This window comes from Protomyctophum bolini, assembly GCF_963924005.1.
Source record: "Protomyctophum bolini genome assembly, chromosome: 15".
In the NCBI taxonomy this organism is placed as follows: Eukaryota; Metazoa; Chordata; class Actinopteri; order Myctophiformes; family Myctophidae; genus Protomyctophum; species Protomyctophum bolini.
Window position 1 is genome coordinate 9,707,596 of NC_137876.1, and position 27,760 is coordinate 9,735,355.

Below are 27,760 nucleotides of genomic sequence, written 5' to 3' on the forward strand. Positions count from 1 at the left end.
AATATAAATCAGTCATAACTCGTCTCTTACCCGGCCTAAAGTAGGAGTTAACCCTGTTTCTAGAATGATCAAACAACTGAAAACAAACATACATACACTGCAATACAAATTTTAAGTAAAAAAGCCCTTACCTTTCTGCGTTGCTCCAACTTATTTGGATGCAGGTCAACGCTCCAAAATAGAACCGAGCTCTGCAAGACACGTCAACAGGTATTAACATGATTCAGTGTGTCTACAGCCGTGTCAGGGCCTTAATCCCTAAACTTAACTTCTAAATGCCTAAGTCTGACCCAAACCCCAGCCTGAATATTTTCCTGTAAGCTATAAACATCTTTATTAAACGTAATATAAACAAACATTTATTTTGTGCAGACCATGAAAATTGCGCTCACAATGTCTATTAGTGGTACTGGGTACATTTGGCCCCCACAAGTATAGTAATACACTCACGCACGCACACACACGCACGCACACGCACGCACACACACACACACACACACACACACACACACACACACACACACACACACACACACACACACACACACACACCAGCTAGCCTGATTACTTGGATGCTGTATTTTTGTATGGCCTGCCACCGGACGAGCTGTTAGAGCCATGTTCTGTACAAAGCGGTCAGGCTCATTACTGTGGACTTGGTAACAGGAGCTCATTGACTCACATTCCAGCATTATTCCAGCAGGTCTGATGTGGTTCTTGGTCACATATAGCCCCCATTTCCCTCCACATTCGAGTCATCACTCAATATCCTATCATATCCACGCTTCCTGCATTCACACATGCACTTACAGTGACCACATATCTGTCATTACGCGTATCTATATTCCAGCCCCGGGCCTTTATTGGCAGGGAATGGCTCCTTTCAGGTCAGGTAGGGGACACAGTGCTTCTCGGAGGTAATGGATTCACCATCGCTGAGTTTTGTTGAGCCGAGACACAAAGAGGTGCAATTTGCCTCCTTTTATCTTCACGGAGAATCCTCCATTAGCCTCTCAATCACACCTCTGCAGTGCGGGGTTCAAAGGTCAGCTAGTATTACGCGCACCTCTACTTCCCCTGCTGGCATGTCCCCGCCTATGCCTGTGCATGCGTGTGTGTGTGTGTGTGTGTGTGTGTGTGTGTGTGTGTGTGTGTGTGCGTGCGTCGGGTGGGTGAGTCAGATATATCCCCTCCTTCCAAATAGCCTTTCTGGTAGCCATCTATGACAGCTGTCACTAGCCTGCCAGCTAGCCTGTTCCACAGCTAGTTGAAACCATATCTGGCCCATACACTGTGCACTATACACACAGCATGCTCGACATAACAGTATTACACGGATGGCTTATGGTATTGCTGTGAACAGCAGACAGAAACACAAGCCATAATTACACCCTGGCAGCGTCTCATGTTAACTCAGGACCCCGCTGGCGGGGATACGGAGGTAATCTCCTCTATAGCTCATTGTTCCTTCCTTCCCCTGTGCCTCTTCCTGCAGACCATTTCAAGGAGATCTGCCCGGCCGGTCATGGTTACACCTACTCACGCTCCGATGTGCAGATCTCCATGAGACAGCTGGAGGAAGAAGATCTGAGGAACCCGGAGCGCTCCTGGGAGGAGCAGAGCCCCACTTACCCCCAGCCCCCATACGCTGTGCCAGAGCAGCCCTCACAGCTGCCCGGCGACCCAGGGCTGCGGCCCAGCTACCCGCGACCCCCGCACATACCCCAATACCCTGTGTACCCAGAAATACCTCGAGAACCTCAGTTCCCCAATACCCCACAGGAGCCACGACAACCCCAGCCCCCGTTCCATCCCTCCCCAGATTCTGAGCTCCCCGCCAGAGAGACACCCAGACAGCCGGAAGGTGAGCAGAACATGTTTAATCTTCACCATGTTGAGTCCTTTGTTGACACATGTTTGGTCTGATAGTTAAAGAGTTACTACTGAATGTGCTGCAGTGTGCGGAATCCTGGGAGTTATGAAAATATGCCTCGTTGCTGAGCTGATATTGTTACCACAATCCACAGTATAAATATGCAGGGTAAAGCCTGATTTATACAGTAAGTGGTTGTGTGTCAGTGTCGTGCGCCACAAATCTTCGAGCTCACAACATGGTGCCGCTGCACCACGTCGTGAGCTTGTAGATCTGCCATTATCAGTGCGCAACATCCATGCGTAGCCAAGCATAACTCAGGCGTTCGCGTTCGGAGTGCACAATCGGAAACCTCCTGTAGGAACGAAGCTGGATCAGCTATTTGTGGGAATCCAAACATCAACAGGATGTTTTGATCTCCACAAATAAAGGCTTTATCCGCCGTGTGAGAAATATGCAGCGTAAGGAGGAACACTGGGCTCCCTCAATCTGCCACAGTGCCTCAGCATCACCGCGGTGGAACGGGACGTCTACAAAGGTTAAACCATTTTGACCTGGGAACGATTCTATAAATGTCTTCTAAATCCTGACAGTTTTCTGAAAAAGCTATGTTTCTATGTCAGTCGTTCTTCGATTTTTCAAAAATAGCTAAAGCATAACATGATGCTAACACCAAAAGGGGTTCCCACCCAAAATGGGTTAAACATCTGCAACCTTGGGATTCTGTGAGGAACTTTCCTCTGATTTATGCTCATGAGGCAATGTGTTGGCATAGCTGAAACATTTTGGATTTATGTAAGGAGACCATTCTGTAAATATTTAGGGATTTGGGTCTTTCGTTATCTTGTTTCCCTGTCTCTATTTGCATTTTTCCATGGTCGGTAGTCTGCGTTATTTTCAAATACAAGCCGCTCCGTGTGACTTAAAGGATGAATGCACTGTAAGCTTTGCTTTATTAAGAAATGAAGACCTCAAAAGCTGCAAGCCGAGTGAGTGCCCAAAGACAACATGGGCAGATATTCTGATAATGGTCCTTATTAAAGCTCACCGAAGGTTAGATTTCACCATAGATAACGCTGTCTCTCTGTTCTGTCTCTCAGCAGATGTGGAAATACTGAGCGTGGTGAGTTCCTCTTCCCTGTCAACTCCTCACCACACATGCCTTTGAAATGTTTACCTTAGGAAGATATGCACCAGCGAATCTCAGCTGGAAGGCTTGTGAGGGCCTATCTGATTACATAACTTAAGCAAAACACAATTCTCGATGGACGCACGCGAAAAAGGACGTGCGAATGTGACAGCCATAACTTAACCTACATCCTTTCCTAACCAGTAATATTTTCTTGTGTTCCAGCCAACAGTTGTCACTGACTCACCGCGGAAATATCCAGGTAATTTGTCTTCATAGGGAACATCCCACTGATAATAAATGCTGTCAATTCAATATATGTAATCATAACCTCCCCCCACTGATGATTTACTGTGGTGTTTTTACACTGCTGTTCTTGTCGTATTGATGTAGCAAATCTAAAAGCTCCAGGGCAAATAGAGATTTGTTACCTTCAGTCACTACTGACTCGTCTCCTAGAAATCTCTCCTGCACAGCAGTGGCTGTACGCACGTCTGACCTATGCCAGTGAAAACACCACATCTGAAGGTCGACTCCATTGGGTCCCGCTGATTTATATATGTTATTGTTCGTTCATCTTTATGTAGCTGCCACACTCCTGTAGTAGGGCCTGCCATGTTGGTGGTAGAGGCAACAGGCCAGGGAGTATATAATTTAGGTCATATCGAACGACAGTGACACTGTGGACTGTTCTCTCTATGGACACATTAACCGGCTTAAGCCTTATATGGTATATTGACACATACTACTGCATGAATGGTAAATGGTGCATTTATATAGCGCCTTTATCCAAGGCGCTTTACAGAGATTGTGCATTACATTCACCCATTCACACACACATTCATACACCAATGGCGGCGGAAACCATGCAAGGACACTTCGACACCAACTCTGGGGGAGCCCGGGTTCGAACTGGCAACCTTGTGGTTACCATCCAGCCACTCTACCCCTGAGCCACCGCCGCCCGCTGCATATGAACATCTCAATGACTTAAGCCCTTGCGTTGAAAATAGATCTTCTACTTTTTCTGAATCTGAAGATTTTGAAAGGTTTCGTTCTTTGAAATGTTTTGACAATTTTGGTAAAATATTTAGAGTTTTGATTTTAATTTAAAAAATCACACCTGTGTGAACTGAGTGGTGCAACTCCCCCCTCTCTCTCTCCCCCCTCCTCTCTCTCTCTCTCTCTCTCTCTCATTAGCAGGCAACAGTGCAGCACTGTCTCTCTCTCTCTGTTTCTGGCACAACAGCGCCCCTACTCGTACTCATAGTCATACTGGTGCTCATTAACGTCACATAAGTGAACGGTGAACACGGACATTGCTGTTCCTTGGAGTGGTTGCACCACTCAATTTTTTTAATATAATCAAGTTCACCTATAATGACCTGCCTATCATAGGGACACTAGGTTGATAGTAAGTAAGTACCGTAATTTCCAGACTATAAGCCGCTACTTTTTTCCCATGCTTTGAACCCTGTGGCCTACGTATACAACTGTGCGGCTAATCTATGGATTTTTTACAGCTAACGGCCACTAGGGGACCTTCTAAATCTACCTCTATGGACGGCTATGGCCTCTATGCGGCTTATAGCCCAGTGCGGCTTGTATATTGTACACATTTGGTTTTTCCCCTAAATTTAGCTGGTGCGGCTTATATTCAGGTGCGCTTTATAGTCCGGAGATTACGGTAAGCCTTGTTGAGGCCTTCATGGCAGGAGCAGCCTATCTCCTGTGTATGTAGCATGAGGTGGCTTGATGTACACCTGGGTGCCATTTTCATTGGTATGACCAGGTTGGATAATTCTAAACCCGACCTTCCCATCTCAGGGCAGACACTCTAACCACAAGGCCACTGTGCTGGTTATTTTTGGTTAACACTTCTCTCTCTGTTTCTCACATAACAGAGGTCTCTCCTGACTCTCCCATCATCAACCTGAAGCCAGATACTGACGACACTGCCCCCATAGATTCAGTCACGAAGGCTACAGGTGAGACTCTGCAATGCATTGTGAGGAATCCTGGGATACTGAATGGGACATAACAGCATAGGCCCCGAAGCACAACATTGTGCTGGAGACATTCAAGTTAGGCAATCACTCGCAGGCAGCAGGCACATCCCTTAGGCCTCTTCTGCAGGGCTTTACACAGAGTTTAGCAGGGGAGAGCTGAGCATGTGTTGTCCTTTTACTCGACCCCATTTCTCGGAGCCAAGTTGGCTCGCTGGATGCCGCGCTGCACAGAGGGTGAGAGGGCGAGAAACCAGAGAGAGTGCGCCTCTTGGAAGAGGAGGCTGTCGGGACTGGATAATGGCCAGGTTTATAGAGAAAGGAGGCAGACTGTGACAGAGTGAGAGAGGGGACAGAGAAATTAGCAGAGGAAGGTGCCATCACTGGGTTTGTTTCTGTCAGCCAGAACTCCTGCATCCTGATCCAACATCCCGGCACAGTAGAACCCGTTTTGGATGGAAAGAGACAAGAACAACACCATTGACAGGCACCACTGTGCATGGCCGGCAGCCTTGTTTCTCCACCGACCCCTTTGTGAGCACTCCATACCACCTGTTAGAACACTGCAGCTCTGTAAAAAGCTGTCCTCTCATCCAAGACTCCACCTATAAAACAGCCAGGCAGTTTCCATGGAGAAACAACATGTGTTGCACCTATTTCTTCTTGTCCAGTAATAGACTGTAGAGTGTGTGTCTGTATACTTAGGTCATGTGCTGAGAATGCAAGATGCTAAATGTCGTACTTCTGGGTCTTTTCTTAGATATTGACAAGTGCTCCATCACACCGACCATCTGTGGCCACGGGAAATGCATTCCGGTACAGACAGGTTACACCTGCTACTGTGACCCAGGGTACAAGCTCAGCGCACTGCAGACCAACTGCATTGGTAAGTTACAGCTAAAAGTGATGCACCGCAAATACACATGCAGCGAACGGTGACCCTGCAGGATTCTGTCAGATTGCCCTGTCAGCGTCTCATCGCGAGCACACGCCTTTCACACCAAAGGCTTGCCTCGGCGCAGAAGCCTCGAGAAAACGGAGCGAGCCAAAACTGAAAGGGATCCGTTTGTTTATGTTGACCCGGTCTGTGATGCCTGACAACACTGTGGATGAGTGCATCCAAAGAGCTGCCACGGTGCTGTGATCCCCTTACTTCACCGTCAGAGCCCAGGCCAAAGCCTTTGCTCCACTCGGCTGGGCTCAGACCCATGACTGCGGAATGCTTGTACCGTGGACGGGCTTGGACCGCGTACGGTCTCCAGTGGTTAAATGGAACTGTAACGTAATGTAACTTTAGAACTCTCCCCTCTCTCTCTCTCTCTCTCTCTCTCTCGTTCTTACACCTCCCTCTCACGGTCTCTTGTCTCTTGATGTCTGTTCTCTCTCTCTCTCTCTCTCTCTCTCTCTCTCTCTCCCCCTCTCTTTCTCTCGCCCTCTATTCACAGATGTCAATGAGTGTGAGGACAACCCATGTGAAGGCAAGGGCCACTGTGTGAACACGTTTGGGTCCTACACGTGTCACTGCTACAGTGGCTATAGTCAGGTCATCACGCAGAACAGGAAGTTCTGTCAAGGTAAGGTGGATGGACATTGGATGTGATGGGTAGTTGTGTTATGATAGTTTTTAAGGAATATGTAAAGAATCACTGAAGGCTGCTCCCCTGAACAAATAATGGCAAATTTCAGTAAAAACTGACAATAAAGTATCATATAAGTCATATCATATCATGGCAGAAAGTCCCCCAAACAGGGCGCCCGTTTGCCTAGCGGAAACGGTGTTCTGTCCTAATTTCTGACTTCAGCATGCATCTCGTTTGCAATATTAACGCTTCTAAAGAGAGATCAGGCTTATTAGCATGAGGTAGTAATGGAACATTTCACCTCCCAGTTTGGGGGAGAAATGGACGGCGCCACGGCTTTTCAGAGTAAAATCTCCAAAATCTGCTGTTCACTCTAATTCCTTTATTTTGAGAAATTCCGGGGCATAAAAAGTGTTAATTTGAAATAGGTCTTAAGTGGTTAAAATATCACACCGATGTGAAGTGAGGGGCGCTAATAAATTATAGTCTAACTCATGTTGATTAGGTGATGTAATGGTGATGTAAAACAAACGGTGCCAACACAAATTAACAATGAAGAGACAATATGACGTAATGATGCACATTATGATGTAAATGTTCCCCTCAAAAAATCTGAAAGTAATGATTATGACTGTGGAACAGAATAGTCACGTTGTTCTCCTCTGTTCCTCTTGGTTGTCGTTCAAACCGGCAGACATTAATGAGTGCGGCATGCCCAACAAGTGCCAGGATGGTGACTGTGTCAACACTGACGGATCTTACACCTGTGAATGCAAGAGTGGCTACGCCAAGTCCTGGAGAGGTGACTGCGAAGGTAACACACAGCAGACACACACAGCAGAGACACACACAGCAGAGACACACACACACATACAGACATGCAGACGCTACGCTCAAGTGAACATGACAATGCAGACCAGACCTATTTGTTAGCTTTCCATGAGTTAATGTGTAGCACAGTTACAGAACAGCCATTGTTGCGTTTGCCCTCACGGCCTGCCAAGGGGGGAACAAAAACAACAATATTAAAACCAGAGTGATGTTACGTGCGTGCGCGTGATGTTTTGTTCAGTCATTGTTTAAATAATGGCTTTATTCTAATGCCCTGCCTTGTCTCTGAGCAGATGTGGATGAGTGCAGTGATCCTACTTCCTGTCCCGGAGGTGTCTGCGTCAACACCCCGGGTTCCTTCCACTGCCAACCCTGTGGGCCCGGGTTCAGGCCCGCCAACGGGAGATGTGTGGGTAAGCCCCGCCCCCTCTACCCCAACCCCCAGTATTTCTGTTCTGACCACTGCCTGGAAATTAACCGCAGGGTTCCCTGTCCGACATTAAATTGGCCCACTCCTATTTGGTAACCTTCTCCAGTTTTATGCAGGCCGAGCTCCCGCAGCGACAACCATCAGAAAAATAACCTTCCTGGCAACAAGTGTCATGGCAACAGTCCGTGCCCTTAAGGACGTGTTGACAGCCCCATGACACAGTGCAGCCCTGCAAACTGACCAAGCCGAATCAGCCCTGGTGCTTGTGGCTTTTTTTTGCTCAAACGGCTGGAGTGGCTGTGGATGTGCCTGCGAAGTGCAGTGGATTTCATGCTTCAAAACACTTAATATTGGACATTTTTATGTACGGCGCGCACTACTGCTGGGCCCCCACCGCAGTCCCGAAACCACTATGATGATGATGTCTGCTTGCTGGGGCACAGTGCAACGCTCCGCCCTCTCTTTCTGCCTCTCTTTCTGCCTCTCTCTCTCTCTCTCTCTCTCTCTCTCTCTCTCACTGCAATCAGTATTTCTCAGTGTTTCCATGTACGATAAATCCGCTCCTCCATTCCCACCCTGCACGCCTCCGCGTAGACCTAATATTGTCGAAGCACATTTGCCGTGTTATTATTGCCCGGTCTTTTCATATCACTTGCCGCCGTAAAAATCTTGTTTATAATACTTCAATTTAGGAGAGTCCAAATATTTGCCCTTGGCCACAGCCTTGAACAAACAGTGTGTTATTGTTGGAGGACTCTGACCACGGTGCTGTTGGGCCCAGCATGGGACGGGGCCAGGCCTTTATTTCCACTACTGGGCCACGGAGGAGTCATAGGAGCTGTACGACGGGGAGGTCACAGGGTCGATTCCCCCCCCATCGCCGAAAGGCCCCGACACGAAAACAAACCGGGTCACTCGCCCATAGTATCGTCTGTGTGACACACTGTGAGGTCATGATATCTGTTTGTGAGATTTTCCCCCAAAAAAAAACGCAGTGACCGACAAACTAAATGATATAAGACTCGTGACGTGTGAGAGGATAACACATAACCTGGAGGTGGCCCTGTTACGTAAGAGGCTCCCTTTACACGAACCCCTTCTAATTTGTTTGGAAATCCAAGCTCCAGGAGAGAGTATTCCAGAAATGTGAAGGCTTGAGAGACTTTCACTGAACAACAAACGGCCACTGGAAAATGTGGTAATGAACTCAGTATAATTTGTTAGTTGTTTTTGGATTTGTTGTAACAAAGTTTCTCAGTGAACCTTAACCAATCACACCAAATCACTGGTGTGTGTGTGTGTGTGTGTGTGTGTGTGTGTGTATGCTCACTCATGCGTTCATGTGTGTGAGACCCCATTCAGAACACCCCCCCTCACCCGCCCCTTTAAGCTTCTTTATGTTTTTGTTAATTGTTGATCCACTAATGTCACTCATGTTCTTTGTAACGATGTCAATGTATAAATAGCAACTGAAAGGAACTTCCCCTATAAATGAAGGGTGACAGCAGAGGTAAATATTTGTATTCGGAACACCCACACAGGCATTACTAACAGGCTTTCACCATACGCCTGAGGCCGAGGGAGACACATAAAAACAGGCAACACGAGAGGCGGGTTCCAGTGCTTTCCTCAGTCAATTGACTGTAGCGCAGTAGTTTAGGACCAATTGGCCACGTCGTGGATAAGCCTAATTGCTGGTGTGATAGCGAAATCAGCTCCAATCCCTTGTCAGGGCTTATCACCAAGGCCAGAGAGATGCCAGGAGATTGCAGAAATAAAGCATTGGGCCACAATGACAGACACCTGGCTGCTGGCCATGGCTAGACAGACAAAGCCCTGTCTGTGACTCCTTCCCTCTCTGTTCCCACTGTGTGTGACCTCTGTCTCCATTATGTCCCAGGAAGGTCCATTGTTTACTGTACGTCTCAGAAAATTTACTTTTTCTTTTCTATCCCTTTTATTTATCTTTGATTGTCTCTCTCTCGCTCACACATTATGAAAGAACACGCCAAGAGAATATAAAATATTACGCCCCATTGATTCCACTATGAAACAGTGTTTCTTCATTAGGTTTTCCACAAACATAACTCATTTATGTCCCGTCGTCATGTGTTCTGACTCAGAGCATGAAGTGGGAAGCGCTTCGGCCAGCGCGATAGATACCAGCAGGCGTTCATCATGAGTGGCGTTCTGGTCCCTGCCATGATGTAATCTCAGCATGTAATTATACGGCCGGGGTCAATCTGTCAGAATCACCTTCTCATGCATGCTGTGCCCGGCCACCTCTGTCCTCAGACGTGAACGAGTGCCTGGACCAATCGGTGTGCGGCCGCGGTAGGTGTGTCAACACCGACGGCTCCTACAGGTGCAACTGCTTCCACGGCTACAAACTCTCACAGGACAACATTTGCCACGGTATTTTTTTTTCCCTTCTTCCTTTTTTAAAATGCCCACATAGAAAAAGAACAGATCTGTGAATAGTTCCTACGATGGAAGCCCGGCTCTATTGAAGTCCACAGGGGTGTGGGGGAAGTTTACTAAAGAGCGAGCGGTAGTCTTTGTTTTACAAGTTTCTCCTCTTGCTCTGCTGTCTCATCTCTCCAGATGTGGATGATTGTTTGCTCCCCGGAGTCTGCCTCCACGGCAGGTGTGTCAATCTGGACGGAACCCACAAGTGCACGTGCAACCATGGTTACCAAGCCACCTCAGACAGCAAAGCCTGCGAAGGTCTGTGAAGGATTATCCATGTACTGGGTGGAACTCATTATGACCGCACCCATCGCTGCTCTCCCCACCACCAAATCTGTCTCAGCGGCAAGATAATGTCTCGCCTCCTAATAGTTTTGTTTTTTTCTCCTTTTAAATTAGATGTCAACGAGTGCGCTACTCATAATGTGTGCCCTGTGGGAATTTGCGTCAACACTGAGGGTTCCTACACATGCCAAAAGTGCAGGCATGGATTGGGACCGTCTGCCGACGGACAGCACTGCGAGGGTAGGAAATATTTTCTTGTGGGTTCGTGCAGAACTACAACTTTCAGCACACTGGGGATTTGTTCATTTTTGTGGTGGCTGCAATCTTTTTTTTAATCTCTTTGTTTTCAGATCTGGATGAGTGTGCCCAGGGCGACGTGTGTCTCGGCGGCGTGTGTGCCAACACCGAGGGCTCGTACAGCTGCACGCGGTGCAAGGCTGGTTACAGGGTGTCCCCGGATCAGCGGAGGTGTGAAGGTATAAGTCCAGTCAGTTTACCCAACCCAATATCCACCCCGACGCCTGGAGACGGACTCCTCCGCAGTGACTCATTGAAATTACTCAACGCTTCTGGGCAATTTGTCAAGCCAAAAATGCTTATGTTGAAACTCTTCCTTGCGTTGTGCTGCATTGTTACTTGATATACTAGCCGTTGATTTCACCCCATTGTACAATGGCGTGAAATCAACTGCATAACATGTTTGCAAGTCTTTTAGAGCAGTGGCTCCCAAATGTTCTTGAGCTCTGGACCACCAACAGATTTCAAATAATGAAAGACCACCCCCAGCTCTTATCTCAACAAGACAATCTACAAGAACGCAACGCAACACATTGTAAGCTTGTAGTAAAACATTTTTCCTTGGGCCTCCTGAAATGTTGCTATTGGCCCCCAGTTGTCCTTCAGGGGGTCTCAGCTAGGCAAAATTAGTTAATATACCATAAAAGTCTGTTTAACCACTTGGGTCCTCGACAGTGAACCACTTTTCTAGAGAAGTGTGTGTGTGTGTGTGTGTGTGTGTGTGTGTGTGTGTGTGTGTGTGTGTGTGTGTGCGTGTGCGTGTGCATGTGCGTGTGCGCGGGTGCGTGCGTACGTTCCACCAGATATCGATGAGTGCCAGTCTCTGTCCACCTGTTCCAACGGGGTCTGTTTGAACTCTGAGGGCTCTTACACGTGTGAGGACTGTCCTACAGGATACACTATATCCTATGAAGGAGAGCTATGTGAAGGTCACTTTACCTTTTGTCATTCATCTTAATGCTTTGTTGATGTTGTTGTTGTTGTGTTGAGATAAGGTTCTTGAACTTGTACATAATATAAATGGCCCCACTAGTAAAATTCAGTAGCCCAAGTAGGCAGACTGATTTATTCCTTCTTGAGCAAATGTTCTTAGTTACTTACCAACACTGCTTATAATACAAATTCAAATTGTACTAATTGAGAAACCTTTGCTGTGACAACACGTTTTTTTTTTTTTTTTTTACAATCTATGACATTACATAGTATCTTATCTCAAGTCTATAGCACCAGCACAGGCTATGCCGCTATGCTGTGGGAGTGACTAATAGTCAGTTTGTTGTTGGCTTTCATTCATTCTCTAGATATTGATGAGTGTGCACTGCCCAGTTCGTGCCCAAGGGGAACGTGTACCAACACAGCGGGTTCCTTTACATGTGTTACTTGTGGCTCAGGATTCAGAGTGTCTGAGGATGGACAGCTGTGTGAAGGTGAGGCCTTCGAAGTGTGTTGTGCGCTGCGTGTGCTCAGCGTGCATGCGTGCATGCGTGGCATGTGTGTACAGTATAAGCCTACTGTTTTAAGCCGAACGTGTTCCACTTTGCCCCCGTCCCCTCTGAGTGACAGATGTGAGTGTGTGTGCGTGCTCCATTCAGCACCCCGCTGGGGGTTGCATGCGTTGAGCAGGCCTCACCGGCCTCACTGCCAGCCGGTGCAGGTTGTGTGTAAACGACATCAGGTGTGACTGGTTGGACACAAATCCGCCTCTGCTTCTGAGCTAAAAATCCCAAAATACACCTCCTAGACATCACATCATCGCTGGATCCCAGATCCCTTCTTCGCCTCTGGCACTGCAGGCTCATCTGATCTCCCTGCTTATCTGGAGTGAGACAACCCATTCCAAAATAGACCCCATGGTGACGTCAGACCAAAGTCCCGTCAATAACTCTTTCGAAGAGATAGAGGCGTCGACGGCCCATGTTCCAGTGTTTACTGAGCTGGCTGATTGAGCTGGCAGGCTTTACTGATACGAGTCCAGAGATGGTTATGTGTAATGCGATGTGTCCATTTGTGTCCGCATCCAGATGTCGATGAGTGCTCACGCGCTAATGTGTGCCCCGGACGGCTATGCCACAACACCCGGGGGTCTTACGAATGCAGAAGCTGTGGACCCGGCCTGCAGCTGTCTGACGACGGCTATGGCTGCGAGGGTAAGTCCACCTGACGCTGTTCTGCACATACAGCTGGAATAAAGTAATCTAATCTTGGATCTGGAAAGACTTTGATGTTTGCCTCTGCCTTTAATTTCTGCTAATAATTGTACAATGACTCCAAATTGCACTGTGACTTTTTCTGGCTGTTATTGTTGGATTTTATTGTTTTTAGTATGCTTTTTGGCTTTGTAGTTCTTTTTTTTCTTTTTTCTTTCAGTCGATTTTATGTGAACCACTTTGGTTTGCCTCGGTGTATTAAATATGCTATTCAAACAAACTCGCCTTACCGTACCTATCTGATCGTGGTCGGTACAGTACAAAAGTCTTCAGGAGGACCTGGTGTGAGCAGAATGCCCCCAAAGACCCAAAAGATGATTTCACCAAATTCTTAAAGGGATCATTAATTGGTCATGACATGATTTATGAGATAAATGCGGCGAGACAGCTTTGACGAATCCAGGGAGGTTCGATTCTGTCATGACTTCATGGGAAGGAGAAAAGGAATGATTGTTTAAGAGCATTCAAACGTGGCCCCTGGTCAGCGCTACGCCGTGTGTTTTTGAATGGAAGCGCCAGTCTGGCACAAGAGGAAGAGCCCCCTCTGATACGCTGTAAAACCTGCAGTGTCGATTTAACCCTGAGAGTGTAAAAATGGAGCTCTAAGTGTTAACCATGAAGTGTTAAAGTAGCCAAGACTCCACATTTTACAGTGTATGTGTCTTTGCCCTGGGAAAACGTTTCACAAAACACCTCGAAGGCCGTGTCATCCACTGATTGGATTTTAATGGACGCCTGTGATGCCATGGAAAATATGAAGGGCTTAATTTGAAATGAAGTCAGCCACTCCCCTACCCTCCGTGCGGCGAGTCTGCCCCATTGAACCCGCTCTGTTGACCCAAAGGCAAAAACCCAGCCATTTCAATCACTTAACAATACCCTGCACTATTTTCCCTATAAAGAAACACAATCTGTGCCGAGGTTGAGGAATTCCCAGTGATCACATAACAGTGAGCCAAGGGACTGTTTGTAGATACAGTAATTATACGCCACCTGTAATAGCTTGCTGTTTTGGAATCGATGCCCATCCTGCATACTTATCCTTCTACCCTTTTTAATAAAGCACTGTCAGTGCAAGTTAATAAAGGGGGATTTGCTTAATGTGCGCTGTAGTGTAGACTGAATAACACTGTGCTATCGGGACCTTTAACCGATCAGATAGTGACTTGATTTGAAAGATTTGAGAACGCTCCAGGCTTCTGTCTCCTCGGCCTGACAGGCTACAGCTAACCTACCTTTGACCTTATTGCATGTCAAGCCTCACTTATACGTAGTTGTACACCAGTGTCGCACATTGGAAATTGCCGATCTACAAGCTCACAACACGCGCCGCGACCCCTGGCGAGCAACTACATCTAAATCAGGGTTTATGTTGATGATACTTCTCTTATTTTGTCTCTGTTTCTCTCCTCTTGTTCTACCCCCAACCTCCCCCCCCCCCCGCCCCACACATGCACACACAAAATCTGACAGATATTGACGAATGCCAGACTCCAGGGGCGTGTCCCACGGGTTTATGCACCAACACGGAGGGATCATTCTCCTGCATGGCGTGTGATCCTGGCTTCACGGTGGCACCCGATGGAGTCTCCTGTGAAGGTATACCGCACACCCGAGCCGCACTCTTACCTTGACTGACACGGGATACCCCCTAAGACGGAGTCAGACCTGCAGTCACGGCCGCTGACGGTCCCATTCACTCATTCTGACGTTCATCCCCACTCCAACCCAGTCGGACACAAATGAGTCATAACTCAGATGGAAATTATGCCTGTCATATGTATCTTATGACTTATTGTCTGTGGTCTGGAAGCCCTTCGTTTAGATGACAAAATGGAACCCATTTGAGCAGAGAATCAATTTTGTACAGCTGGCTTGAATGTGTAATGTCAATGATGTTTTGTGTGTGTGTGTGTGTGTGTGTGTGTGTGATACCCTCCAGATGTGAATGAATGTGAGGACAGCAGTCGCTGTCTGGGAGGCCAGTGCACCAACACACACGGCTCATACAGCTGCTCTTGTCCAACTGGGCTTGAACTGGTGGATGGAACTTCCTGCAGAGGTAATCCCCCCCCCCCCCCCCCCCCCACCACACACACACACACACACACACACACACACACACACACACACAATGGCAAAGGGTGCTCATAATTTGCAGTTTGTTGTTTCACACATGATTTTGTGTGTGTGTGTGTGTGTGTGTGTGTGTGTGTGTGTGTGTGTGTGTGTGTGTGTGTGTTTGTGCGTGCATGCATGCGTGCCAGATGTGGATGAATGTGTGACCAGAATGGGCGTCTGTGGAGAAGGTGACTGTCTGAACACGGAGGGTTCCTACGTCTGTGTCTGTCCTCATGGATACACCACCGTCAGCGGAGCGGTCGGCTGCCAAGGTCAGACAATAACGCACATTTTAAACTGTACGTACTCATTAAAGGCTGCTTACAGACAGCTGGCCTACACGGCACGTTGTTTATTGACACCTTGTATCTCCATATTTATTTATTTATTTCCTAAATGAATGCCCTACTTCGTCATACAAGAGTGTCCTACATAAAGAGGAAAAAAAAAAGTTGATTGTGTACAAAAACACTTGAAAAGTATTACAGTAATAACAGCTTGTGAAAGTAATGGTATTGGACGTACAATATTTCCACCCATATTTATGTAACTGACACATGCAAAAGGTAAGAAAATGAAGAGAAATATACAAATAAGACTAGAGTGATTAGCTTGTTCTACAATATTTCATGTACGGTAGTTTCCATAAAGGACAAATTACTGTATGTATTGTGTATATACAATATTATCTACATACACTTCCCCGTCCCTGCAATTGTGGGCATGCCATGTTTGCACTTTATCCCTCGTCTTAAAAACTTTACCAGACATAGCAGGAAATAACTTTTGAAAGCAAGCAATGCATGAAAACACAACAATTACTTATCTCAAGCAACCGAAAGTACTTAAATTAATGCAAACCACTGGTTTCCTCGAATATCAAAGAAACCACGGTATGCTTTGGAAAATGGCCGGCACTAATGTCGTAAGTATACTGTGAGTTGTAGTCAATGAGCTAAACTTGCCAGACCACTGGTATGGTCCTTTAACCACTTAATCCTTATACACTCGGTTGACCAGAGGGCCCCCAGGGGTCTATACTAGGCCCTCTACTAAATATTTTAAGGAAAATGAGCTTGTAGAACGGCTATTTTCAGTGTCCCCCCCCCTCCAGAACGCGTTTACTGTATTTGGTTAAGGGGTTTTGACTTCATTGTCCATATTCAAAGGTCAGAGGGCTGCACCCTCATCACATCGTCCCTTTACCTTTCTTTCTAACACGACCCCACCCCACCCCACCCACCCAGCCAGCCTTCCCAGGGCACCAGGCTTCTCAATGGTACTCCTGACATGCATGGGGGCTCAGTCAAGCCATTGTCTACAACGGTCCACGACAACACATCAACCATCTCAGTGCTCTCTGTCCCGGCTCGGACATCAGTTTGATGTTATTCCAGCCGCACCCAGTGACCCACTGGTCACACTGACAAGGAAAAAAAGAAAGAAAGACATGGCCTGGTTATCTGCCAGAGAGCAATAGCTTTTCCCCTTGAACAGGCTCGAGCATTTACTGTCAAAATACCTAATAATTATGAAATAACTTGGGTCAGGATGTCAGAATTGGATCAGTGTTGTTACTGGTGTGGTTTACTGCTCAGAGATGAAGTCAAGCAAAGGGACAGGAATCGCACATTGTTTGCCATCATGATGCGATGCAGGTAAGTTGGGAGAGCAACGGAACAGGGAACACATGTCCTTTAAGGGCACTACAGGGAATGGTCAGAGAATGGCTTCATCCATTTCTGGCAAAGCAACAATCTCCCCTGCAGGGTTTTCACTGAAGCCAGCAGACAGCATCCACAACACACTATAAGCTCCTGCCCGCCCACCCGCCCTGCCTATAGCGCCTTGGCTCCTTGCCACAGCAAATATCGGCCTTTAATTATCCTATAAATCAGCAATAGTGGTATATTTTCACGCAGTCTGCAGTTGTATGTGTAGCGTTGACACAATGAAAGCCAGGCCCCTCTGACGTGGGGCCAGCAGGGACTATAGTGGAGGGAGGATGGGGTTATTCACCGTGTAGGTGGATGGAGACGAAGAATGGGCTTCAGTGTCAGGTGATGCAGGAAGAGGGGCAAACATGTAGAAGAACCTGTCATACACATTTGACCATACTGTAAACCATACTGGAGCTTTGCTCTGTTCTTAAGTGAAGGCTGTAAAATCCTTTAATTAATATAGTTTTGCTCTGTTCTTCACTGAATGCTGTAAAATCCTTTAATTAATTCCCAAGCCATTCACTAACAACATATTTATATGTGCTTATACCGTAAGTATTGTTTTGCTCTTTCTGCCTTCATAAACATGTATTTAGGCCAACTGCTCTGAGACATTTCTCTCATTATCAAATGTTGGCAAACAAAGCTGTGGGGGTTTTCCCTGGCGCTGTTACCTTCTTGCCCCCACTTATTAACCCAGGCTGAGATACTGTGCATTGTTACTTGAGCTGTAATGCTACAATTATCCACCAATCTACGGTTAATCAAGCATACAGACTTCATTTTTAATTTCTGCTAGTCTGAGGGAATGCTCTCAGCCTGAAAAGCTGCGTTTTTTCCCCTGTTTTCTGTTTGCCACTACACCGTTGAGTATACTTAAAATGGGCAATGCATCTTGCGTGCCGACAAGCGCTTGATTACACAGGCATTATTTTTGCGATACTTACGAGGAGTGATATTCCCCGTGGACTTTACAAAGACAGAGGATAGATGGAGATATTTAGCTATAATCAATAGGTAACAAATCATATCCTCTCACTCTAATGACCACCTCTCTCTGTTTCTCTCTCTCCTTCCCTCTTCTTAGATGTGGATGAATGTAGTAATGACAACGTGTGCATTCGAGGCCAGTGCCTCAACACGGACGGCTCTTTCTTGTGCCTGTGCAAGGCCGGCTTCAAGTTCAACGCAGAGACAGCTGACTGTGAAGGTAAGAGGCTGGGAGCTCAGACTCTGCTCAGAGCCACCGCCCCTGATGTCCTTAACTACAGTAAACCTGGCATCCCTATTTTGGACAGTTTGTGTAATTTTCCAATGTAGTGAAAATAGCTCACAATGTGTCACACTGCACTGCATTGTGAGCTTATAAATTGGCTATATTCTATTCTATAAGTACATACGAATTCAGTGGTTAAATATGGAACAGTGATTATTGTACCAACCGTTTGCCCTCAGGCGTCTGCCGCCTCCATTGACACAGAGCAAACCAACATGTCAGCATCGGCCGCCTGATCGTCACGCTACATTAGGATCAGAGCGTGCTCAGTATAGAATCGTTTGGCTATGATTGATTACGTACGGTATGGCGATACGTCAGCGGGGATGGCGCTCCTCTGGAAGTGAGCGCTGGGGCCTCTGGATTAGAGGCTTTGCTCCACGGTGAGAAGGACCTGAGGGGCGCCTGGACGCCGTGGCTGAAGCACAGCACACCCTCTCCCCCTCTAGGGGGAGCATGAATGACCCCATTGTGAGCTGGAGGTGTCTCTCCCTCTGGAACGTCTCCCTTTAGCTCCTTCACAAGTTCTTGAGTTGCTGTGATAATATTGTTCTTGGCCGTACGCGCTGCCTGCTGCGCTTTGCTGAGGACGGCAACACTGCGGGCCTCCTGGCCGACTGAGGCTGCTCAGACATTGTACTGAAGCAGAGGAGCAATGGAGGAGGGAGGAGGGGACAAGCGTGTGTGTGTGTGTGTGTGTGTGTGTGTGTGTGTGTGTGGGTGCGTGTGCACATGCGTGTGTGTGTGTGTGTGTGTGTGCATGCGCATGAGTGCGTGCGGCGCACGTGTCTGCGTGAATGCATCTATGTTGGTAAGACGCTAAAACATCTGTCTCTTTCCTTCCACAGACCAGAATGAGTGCAAGGAGTTTGGGAGCTCGGTGTGTGGTACCTGGCGCTGTGAGAACACCATTGGATCGTACCGCTGTTTCATGGGCTGCCAGCCGGGCCTCGAAGGAGAGGAGAACGCGGACTGCGGTGAGTGTTTAGATTGGGTTGCCTTTAAAAGCGCCGCGTGCCACACACAAAGAGCGGCGTATAAAGTCAGGCAGATGCTGATGCTGTCTCCAAGATACTGCGCATAGTGGGAGAGTGTCAACTCATGTTGACCTGTAGACAATATACAGTATTGTATGTGTGTGCCTATACCGCAAAGCAATATTTTACAATTCAAATCTTTTGATTTGGTCCTGGTGGACACCAAGATTGGGTGCGAGCCAGGCCAAATTAAAATAAATGAAGATTTGAATTCCCCTTGCTCATGGCTTTTCTGTTAACATGTCTGTAAGAGCCCGGTTCTGTCGCATTATGGAATCTGCTTTAAATGAAATGGCAGCACAACTCCCAGTTCCCTCGTTCACCTTGGGCCAGAGGATTAGGATAAGGTAGGGAAGAGTCTGAATAGCAGGCTTTCTACAGACTCTCCACAGCCCTCCCTTGGTACACAGATAGCGATATCTCTCTGGCACGCATAGACAAAGAGGCTCATGTGAATCAAAAGCTATCAGTTGCTCTTGGTCTTCCTGGGCAGAAGGACGTGGGGGGTGGAGGGGCTCGAGGCGAAGGGAAATGGCCCCTGAAATTGGGGCACTTTAGAAAGAGGAGCACACTGTCATCCGAGGCTTTGTGTGGGGCCAGCTGATAATAGCAGTAGGTCTCATCCTCCGGACAATGCAGCTAATGGAGGGCATTTGGCAGGGGCACTGCCAGGTAACCCGATCGCTGCTGTTCTCTGTGGAAGTGGGGCAGGCCTGTCCTCTGATAGGATATCCAGCCCCAGACTAGCTCGTGAATTGTACCTCACCTCCTCCTCCACCTCCTCTTCCCTCTATGAAACAAACCAGTCACCTGAGGTGACCGCTTTTCAAGGCGTACTCCAACATCTGGACCCGCAACCGGCCAACAACAGCGGCCATGAACTTCACAATTCATAGAGCTGTACGTGTTTACTGGAAAAACTGGGCGCCGGGGGCTGTGTTTGTATGTACATCCCTGACATATGAACATTGCTACACAACCTTCAGATTGAATCACTTTTCATTTTGTATTGCTTATCTTTGTTACATGTCTGTTATAGGACCATAAAACATCAAGCCTATTTTATAAGAAGCCTGTCTGAGACGGACACGTGAGGCCAAGTATTTCCTCATATCAAGACACCGTCCAAACAGTCAGCAGAGCCGGAGAGTGACGGACTAGGTTGGGGAAGGGGCCTGAGAGTGTCGTCACAAAATGATATATTGGCCTCCAGATGGAGTCTCTTTGTCTATGTGTCTGCTTACATGTGTGAGAGACGCTCGGCTGCACTGTGGAGACACAGCCTCCTATAGTATTATTTTCATCACCCTTTGGTTTTAATTTGACTCTTTGCAAAGAAAAAAGAAGGGCGGAGGAGAACAGCAACAAGCAACCCTTAGGCCGATCGATGACAGAGCACCCCCCCCACCCCCACCCGTCCCGGGCTAAGTGTGGCCGTCTCCTCGCTGTGGACTTTATGATGCTGCCTGTCTGGCACCAGCTTAAGAGTGCAGGGGTCTGTTGTGAGATAGGGCTCAGATTGAAACCAGCTGCTCACCTCTTCTCTTTTCCCGCTCCTTGTATACTCGTGTGTGGATTCAACATTGACACTCTTCAAGGGGCAGAGCAGGGCTGTGTTCTTGCATAACGGAATAGATCCCCTTGTTTTGCTGGTTACAATAGTGTGTTAGTTAGGGAGGTCATCCAGGGAATGGTATATTTTCCGATTGGGACGCAGTTTTACAGCCTTCACCTCGCACAGTACACTAGGGCACGATAGCACTCCTTGTTCTTCTTCTTCATCACAGCTAGCTATGACCATCTCTCTCCAATCGCTTTGTTTTCATGCCAGTCCCTAGGCTCCACAACAAACACAGATCTCATCAGTGGTTGAGTCATGGCCACCACCGGCCACCACCCACACACGCACACACCCACGCGTGCACACACACACACACACACACACACACACACACACACACACACACACACACACACACACACACACACACACCTACCTCAGCCTGGGACTGAGAATGGAGGCCTCTTACCCTCTCAACAAGACCAACACTACACACAATAGGCTCTTGTTTCTCAGTGTGATTGGGGAGTTGTGGGAGATGCTGCCGTCACCCTAATAAAACAGTCCAGGGACGGAGCTCAATTACTGCGAGGCATTTCTGTCTTGCTTGTAAAAAAATCATCAAATATTCAAGAAGAGGCCAGACGCTGTAATTTCTATTTTTCTGTGAGGGGCGTTGTTTTATTTTTACCCTCACGCCGTCCATTCTCCATGGGGCAGCGGTTGTCTTTGGCTCAACTCTCTGTACCCATTTAGATTTAACGGTCATAACACAAAAGGGAAAAACATTATTTTTTCCTCGCCTGAGTGTGAGCCACTGTTCCTCAGCCTTGCAATGATTCCATGTGAAGGGCCCCTGTGGGCACAAGTGTGTGTGTTTGTGTGTACACACGAACGTGCATGTGTGTGTGAACACATGCACACCTGTGCGTGTTATGGTACGTATCCATTAGATCCGGTCTTTGTTTTAGGCCTCAATTCGCCATCAAGTCCATAAATTGTACGCAGCTCTGACGTGTATTTAATGAGGCTTGCCCCGAGGACGGAAATTGTCTGTGGTTTCACTCTTGCCAAGCTCGCTCCCTGACAAACATATAGAAACGTGAAGGCTTTACCATGTGTCATTACTCATGCTGTGGTCCAGATGTAGAGCGACGTTCCGGCTTTGGGTGTAAACACGCCATAAGACAGCTTGACCTCCTTAGTGCATGGGGTCAAGACAGGCCATAGATGACATGACACATGAAACACACAAACACACCTCCCCGTAATGAAATACCTTCACCGCATCCCGTTCCAATTGGAAGTGTTAAGTAACCCTGTGCATATGGGTCCAATCAGACCAGAGGTTGCCCAGGGAATTGGAGAGGAGTGTGGGCCGTTGCAGGGTGAGCCAGCAGTCAATGATTCCTATAGGGCTTCTGGATCACCCAGCATGTGCTCCATATTAGCACATGGCACGGAGACCCCCACTTAACCCACCTGAACCCCCCCCCTCCCCCCGCCTCACCGGATCCAGGAAGGAGGTCCTCCCAGGTCAGACCATTAGGAGGGCAGGCCTATAATGGCTCAGGTCATCCCATCAGCTCAACACCTCCCATCCAAACTGAACCCCTCACCCTCTCGCGCACCTCAGTTCCTCCCTTCGGGCAATTTTCAGCCCTCGGTGCGTTGTGCGTTGTGACGTAATCGTAATTATGACATGGAAAGAGGTGGAAAGGAAAACTGCACTTCCTGCTTTTGTCAAACGAGTCACGCTCTTGCTAGAGGTATCCCATCATGCATTATTCATCGTTTCCCACGAGCCATTAATGCTGTGATTAGCATTCTAACTTTCTGGCTGGATACAGGCATGTTGTAATTAACCCCTCTTAGTAACGCTGTCACTCCAGCACTATCAGAGCCAGATGCATGGGGGAAAAGAAAGGCCATTATAGAGCGTTTTTCTTCGCCTGGGTATTCTAATTACATAGAGGCGATGGTTTGAAAACATTACATGATGCTCTATGCTACAACATGGTACTGTTTGCTGTTTTACATGGATGAAAAGCTGCACCACAGACAGTGATTATTTCATGTAGCGGATCAGAGCTTCCATTACCTTCCTGAGAGACCTCCCGGCTGGCGGCCTCTTAAGTTCTTCACACATGCGTAAATGTTCCTTGTGCACTGTTATACAATACATTTCACCTCACCAAAAGCCTTCAGCACATTCCACATATTGAGCTATGGGAATATCTTTCCGCTGTAGATGCTGTGTGAATCGCAATGTCTTTAGTCACCGTTTCCAAAGACACAATATTCATGACTACTAATTTTCATCCTTAGTGGAGGAAAAGTCACAGGGTCACCAAAATTAGTTCATCCTGCAAGGAGCATGAATGCAGTCAGCACATTCAGAGATATGTTGTGTGCAAGTGGAAAATGTCACTTAAGTGTAGGGTGGTGCTAGAGGTGTCATGGAAATAACTAGGGATCAACCTCCCGTCAGAATGAAAGCGCACCACAAATGCCTTGGCAATTCAGTCATAGGTATTTGAGATATGTTGCTTCGGACCAAAGTGGTGGACGGACGGACAGAAGGACTGACATTGTGATCCTCAGAATCTCGCCGCTAACGAGGCCAAACATTTTGAGCTCGTGGATTGGTGGGTTTCAGTATGAGCTCCGGTGCCATTCATTCTCTTTTCATTTCGCAGCCATTTGAGCCCACGTGTCTATTCTAGCAATGTGGGTCCTCTCGTGCATTTTCTAAGTAGGTCCTACTGTAGAAACGACAACAGCAATTCTGTCCCAGACAGTTTTATTAGCCTGTGGGAGCTCCTGTTCTCTGACCCCTGCGGCATGTTGGACAAGTGGCCAAGTCAGGACAAGAGCACTGACAGCGAACCAATCCGCTACCAAGCGTCAGAATGCAACTCATCTGGGCTGGAATGGAGGACAAGGCTGCAGCCAAGTCAGCTCTGTTCCAACTGAATGGGTTGAGGTTTATTTGGCTCATTTTGCTACTGTTTTCCAAATGACACAGCATTTATGAGAGTCCAGAGGCTAAATAAAATGCATCTAGACAATATGCAATAATGTTGTTCCTGTTTTGCTGTCAATGAACCAATTACTTGTAAAATGTCTGTGGCGCCACTGAACGTACTTACTTTATCTATTCTGCAACCAACCAATGCTGAGAGAGTTGTGCAAGTAATTTGTTGCTTGTTTATTTTTTACAGTGCTCAACATATAATGTCAATTCAAACATCTCTTTGACTCCATATATTTGTGAGTTTCATTATTCCATTCTGCCATTATGGAAACACATAATTTTCTTTTGTGTTATTTGGAAATCAACATTCATTTGTTGATGGACATTCTGACATCCAGTTACGTCGATACTGTCTTAAATGATAGTCATATACTGTCACTGTGTTGATGACTTGCAGAAAGTACAGAAGCCGATTCTTAACTACATGCCTGGCTGATTAGCTTTTGCTGATTCAAGCGTTTTATGTCTAAGTTGAAACGAGAACACACCACATGTGGTCATGCTACCATACGCTGTTGATAAAATTCCCCATAATTTACCTTCAAAGGTCCCAAGATTAAAAACGAGAGAAACTGCTGAACATGCCACTTATAGGAGCCATTCCACTGTAAAGGTACCTCACTAAATAAGCTACAGTAGAGTGGCTGGTTGCATGAAGCATCTTAAGCTAATATTTCCCAATTTTTTTGGAAATACATTTCAGTCAAATATGTTCATTTAACTTTTAATTTGACCCATCATGGTCCATTTCTACACTTTCATAACACTCGATATAACCTGAAGTGAAATCTTGAACCAAACAATTTAAGTTTGCGCCAACAGCTACAGTCAATGTTGCGTGCCGAATTAGCAGATCTACAAGTGCAGGCTAACACTGACCACTGGTTGATAACATTGACCAGAGAACGGGCACAGATGACTGAAGCATTGTCAAACTCTCTGTTTGTTTTTTAAACAATTATAATCAGCCTTCCCTCTCGAATGGTATCTGTCTTTGGTGCCTGTGCACAACACGCCAAGAAATACTACATTATGTATGTAAGAAATTGCTAACAAATGTTCTCTTTAAACAGCGAGTGGTGGGGAATCAATGCCTGTGTTATATGGCCCGGTGTTAACAGCTTCGACTTCCATGCCTCTCTTCCTCTCTCTGCACACATTTGACATAATATGTTAAAAAAAGAAGGTCTTTCCCCTGCTTTTATGATTTTATTACATGTTTTTATGATCTGTTTTCATGCATGCAAGGAGCTGCTGTGGATTGCCAGGTCTTGCTCTTAACCACCCTTTTGTGTCAAAGATCAGCTCCCCTGCTCGGAAACCTTTCCATGTTGGTTTTAACTAGGAGGGACTCCATGAGATGTCGAAACACATCAAAATACGTTTGCACTGATTCATCGATTAGCATGGAAAGTTATTCCAGCCAAGGGCTGTTCTCTCACATTTCTGTAGAGCCTAATCAAAACATTATTTACGCTGAACCATCTATCTTCGAATGCCTGTGAAGTGGTTTGTGTGAATGACGACGCCCCACCAAAGCTGCAAACCTTTCCCTTACATAATCTTACCAACTGTGCTGTGAGTGCGAGTCACTTCTCACTCCGCAGAACCCACTGAAGGGGCACCCAATATGAAGCTTTCCAGACATACGCTGTACTCCAAACGCAGTGTTCACGCATCGAGGCTGACATCTCCTGTAGACTCGTCGAGTTGACTGATTACCATCGGAGCCAGTGTAGTAATGGACTCAATTAAATTATCTGGGTCCCCGCAAAGCTGAAAACATTCCAAGTGATTCCCCCGCTCCATGCGATGTTGATTCTGTTATGTTATGATGGTGGTTAATGCCGTAATGCTGTTACACTGCAAGAAGTTTGTCGCAGTAGTAATGTTTATTTTAGTAATGCAGCAGTAGAGTTGTTGGCAGGTCAGACATAAAGTACAAAGCAGTTGTAGCCTCCAGTGCTGTAATATTAAGATGCTATGTTGCCTCTGTATTCTCTGGCCTTACAGATATTGACGAGTGCCTCAACGACACCATCTGTGGAAATGGCTTTTGCGAGAACACAGACGGCTCATATCGATGCCAATGTGATCAAGGTTACACCAACCCACCAGATGATATGGGCAGATGTGTTGGTATGTATACTTGCTCGCTGACAACGCTCATGATATCCAGGCTTTCTGTGTAATAGTTTTCATGTGGCTATGTATCAACAGATTTTGTTTATTTTCACATCAACATCATTAAGTGTTTTCATACTGTCACGGCACAAATGTTGATATCTGGTATCAGCACTTGCTAGACACAAGTGCTGATGGAAGCCTAGACGGCTTCCAGGCCATTTGACTGACCAATCATATTGTTTAAGAGTAATTTAGCTGTCAGGAAACATGTGTGGTTGTGTCCATTTGCCAGGGCAATCTCCTTGGTTCGACACTACAGCATCGTTGTCTCATCACATTGAAGACACGGACAAAAAAACGAAGTTGTTTCTGTATCACTCCACTCTGTGACTTTAGCAGTCACGTCTCTCTCCATGCTTCTTGCGTGACTGTCCTTTCCTCATTCAGTCATTCATCTCACTTTATGACATCCGCACCAGTGTGATTGTCTTGGATCAGTGGCATTAAGTCACTCGGTTCCAGCCTCATACTGTATGTCACCATGGTAAGTCCACAAGACACCGAGTCTTAAAGAATGAGATATCCACACATTTTCCTGTTAAGTTGGCGCCTTCTTTTAGAAACAAGTCTGGGTCTAATAAGGGCGTGGCTTCCATGTGGATATCAAACTTCATATGGCCAATCTATGACATCAGTACTCATTTCCATTTGGGCAAGTTCCAGGCCAATCTGACCTTCTTTTTTTCTCCCTCCCAATTTAGTTGTTATACATTTTCCCGATTCCCCTTATATTCTTAGTCCATTGTCACTGCTAACTCCTACAGCTGACTCTACAGACAACACAGACAAGAGCTCAGCCAACCACGTGTCTCCTCTGGTACGTGTCACGTGAAGGCTGCTTCTTTTCACCTGACAGTGAGGAGTTTCACTGGGAGGACGAAGTGGCATTGGAAATTGGAACATTATGAATAGAAATTCAAATTCTGTTTGCTAGATAGTGGAAATAGCTGTCACGAAGTGACGCGTTGTAAGTTTGTGAGTTCTGTTTTCTACATTTTTCAACAATGACACGATTATGACGTTTATGACAAGATTATTGTGATTAGTACCTCAAATAATTGTGATTAGACGATTATGTGACAACCATATGTATGGATGCCTGTCAAGCTACAAGCACTGCAGAGCATACAAAGCCCTAGTCTCCACTGTGGTGGGCAGGAATATTATCCTGCGCCACCTGAGCGCCCAAAATTAAAGTAAAAGAAAGAAAAAATAAATAAATATATATATATATATAGTATAGAAAATATTGGAGGAATATTGGAGGAGTTACTTCCTTGGCCTACTGGCACCGTCGACTACAGTACAGCCTACTTTGTGGGTGGGAAGTTGGCAGGGGAGTGTTATCTCTGTCACTGCACTAGTGACTCCTACAGGTTGGTCAGGGTGCCTGTTCAGCTGAGAAGGGATAGTGTGTATAGTATATAGTACACATGTTTACACCCTCTGTATCTCCTCACTGTCAGGTGAAAAGAAGTGGCTGACGGATCGCATGGTTGTCTACTACAATCTCCCCAAGACTAAACAGTGCAGGGTTGGCAGTGACAAGGACTATACAAACATGGGTGGAACTGGCAAAGACTAAATTGGGGAGAAACTGAAGACTAAAATAAAACGATTTTCAAATTGATAACTTGAAAAGTGCGCTCTTCAAGTGCAGATCCTCGCAAGGCAGCGTTGCCTACCCAGAGCCCGCAAAGATTTTGGCAGTCA

The 27,760-nt window shown here is 46.6% G+C and overlaps 1 protein-coding gene across 2 annotated transcripts in view; it reads left to right on the plus strand.

Moving 5' to 3' along the window:
• LOC308329620 (latent-transforming growth factor beta-binding protein 2-like) overlaps positions 1-27,760 on the plus strand; it is a 125,284-nt gene that overhangs the window by 84,333 nt on the left and 13,191 nt on the right. The window contains exons 12-32 of one of the 2 annotated variants that reach the window (XM_080784040.1): positions 1,496-1,864; positions 2,974-2,996; positions 3,228-3,264; positions 4,907-4,990; positions 5,769-5,894; positions 6,454-6,582; positions 7,283-7,402; positions 7,713-7,832; positions 10,145-10,264; positions 10,454-10,576; positions 10,718-10,843; positions 10,954-11,079; positions 11,704-11,829; positions 12,202-12,327; positions 12,922-13,047; positions 14,581-14,706; positions 15,050-15,169; positions 15,375-15,500; positions 18,037-18,159; positions 19,074-19,202; positions 25,874-25,999. In XM_080784040.1, coding sequence (XP_080640166.1) covers positions 1,496-1,864; positions 2,974-2,996; positions 3,228-3,264; positions 4,907-4,990; positions 5,769-5,894; positions 6,454-6,582; positions 7,283-7,402; positions 7,713-7,832; positions 10,145-10,264; positions 10,454-10,576; positions 10,718-10,843; positions 10,954-11,079; positions 11,704-11,829; positions 12,202-12,327; positions 12,922-13,047; positions 14,581-14,706; positions 15,050-15,169; positions 15,375-15,500; positions 18,037-18,159; positions 19,074-19,202; positions 25,874-25,999 — 2,631 coding nt within the window. The remainder of the gene's footprint in view (positions 1-1,495; positions 1,865-2,973; positions 2,997-3,227; positions 3,265-4,906; positions 4,991-5,768; positions 5,895-6,453; positions 6,583-7,282; positions 7,403-7,712; positions 7,833-10,144; positions 10,265-10,453; positions 10,577-10,717; positions 10,844-10,953; positions 11,080-11,703; positions 11,830-12,201; positions 12,328-12,921; positions 13,048-14,580; positions 14,707-15,049; positions 15,170-15,374; positions 15,501-18,036; positions 18,160-19,073; positions 19,203-25,873; positions 26,000-27,760) is intronic. The other variant, XM_080784041.1, reaches the window with a different exon arrangement.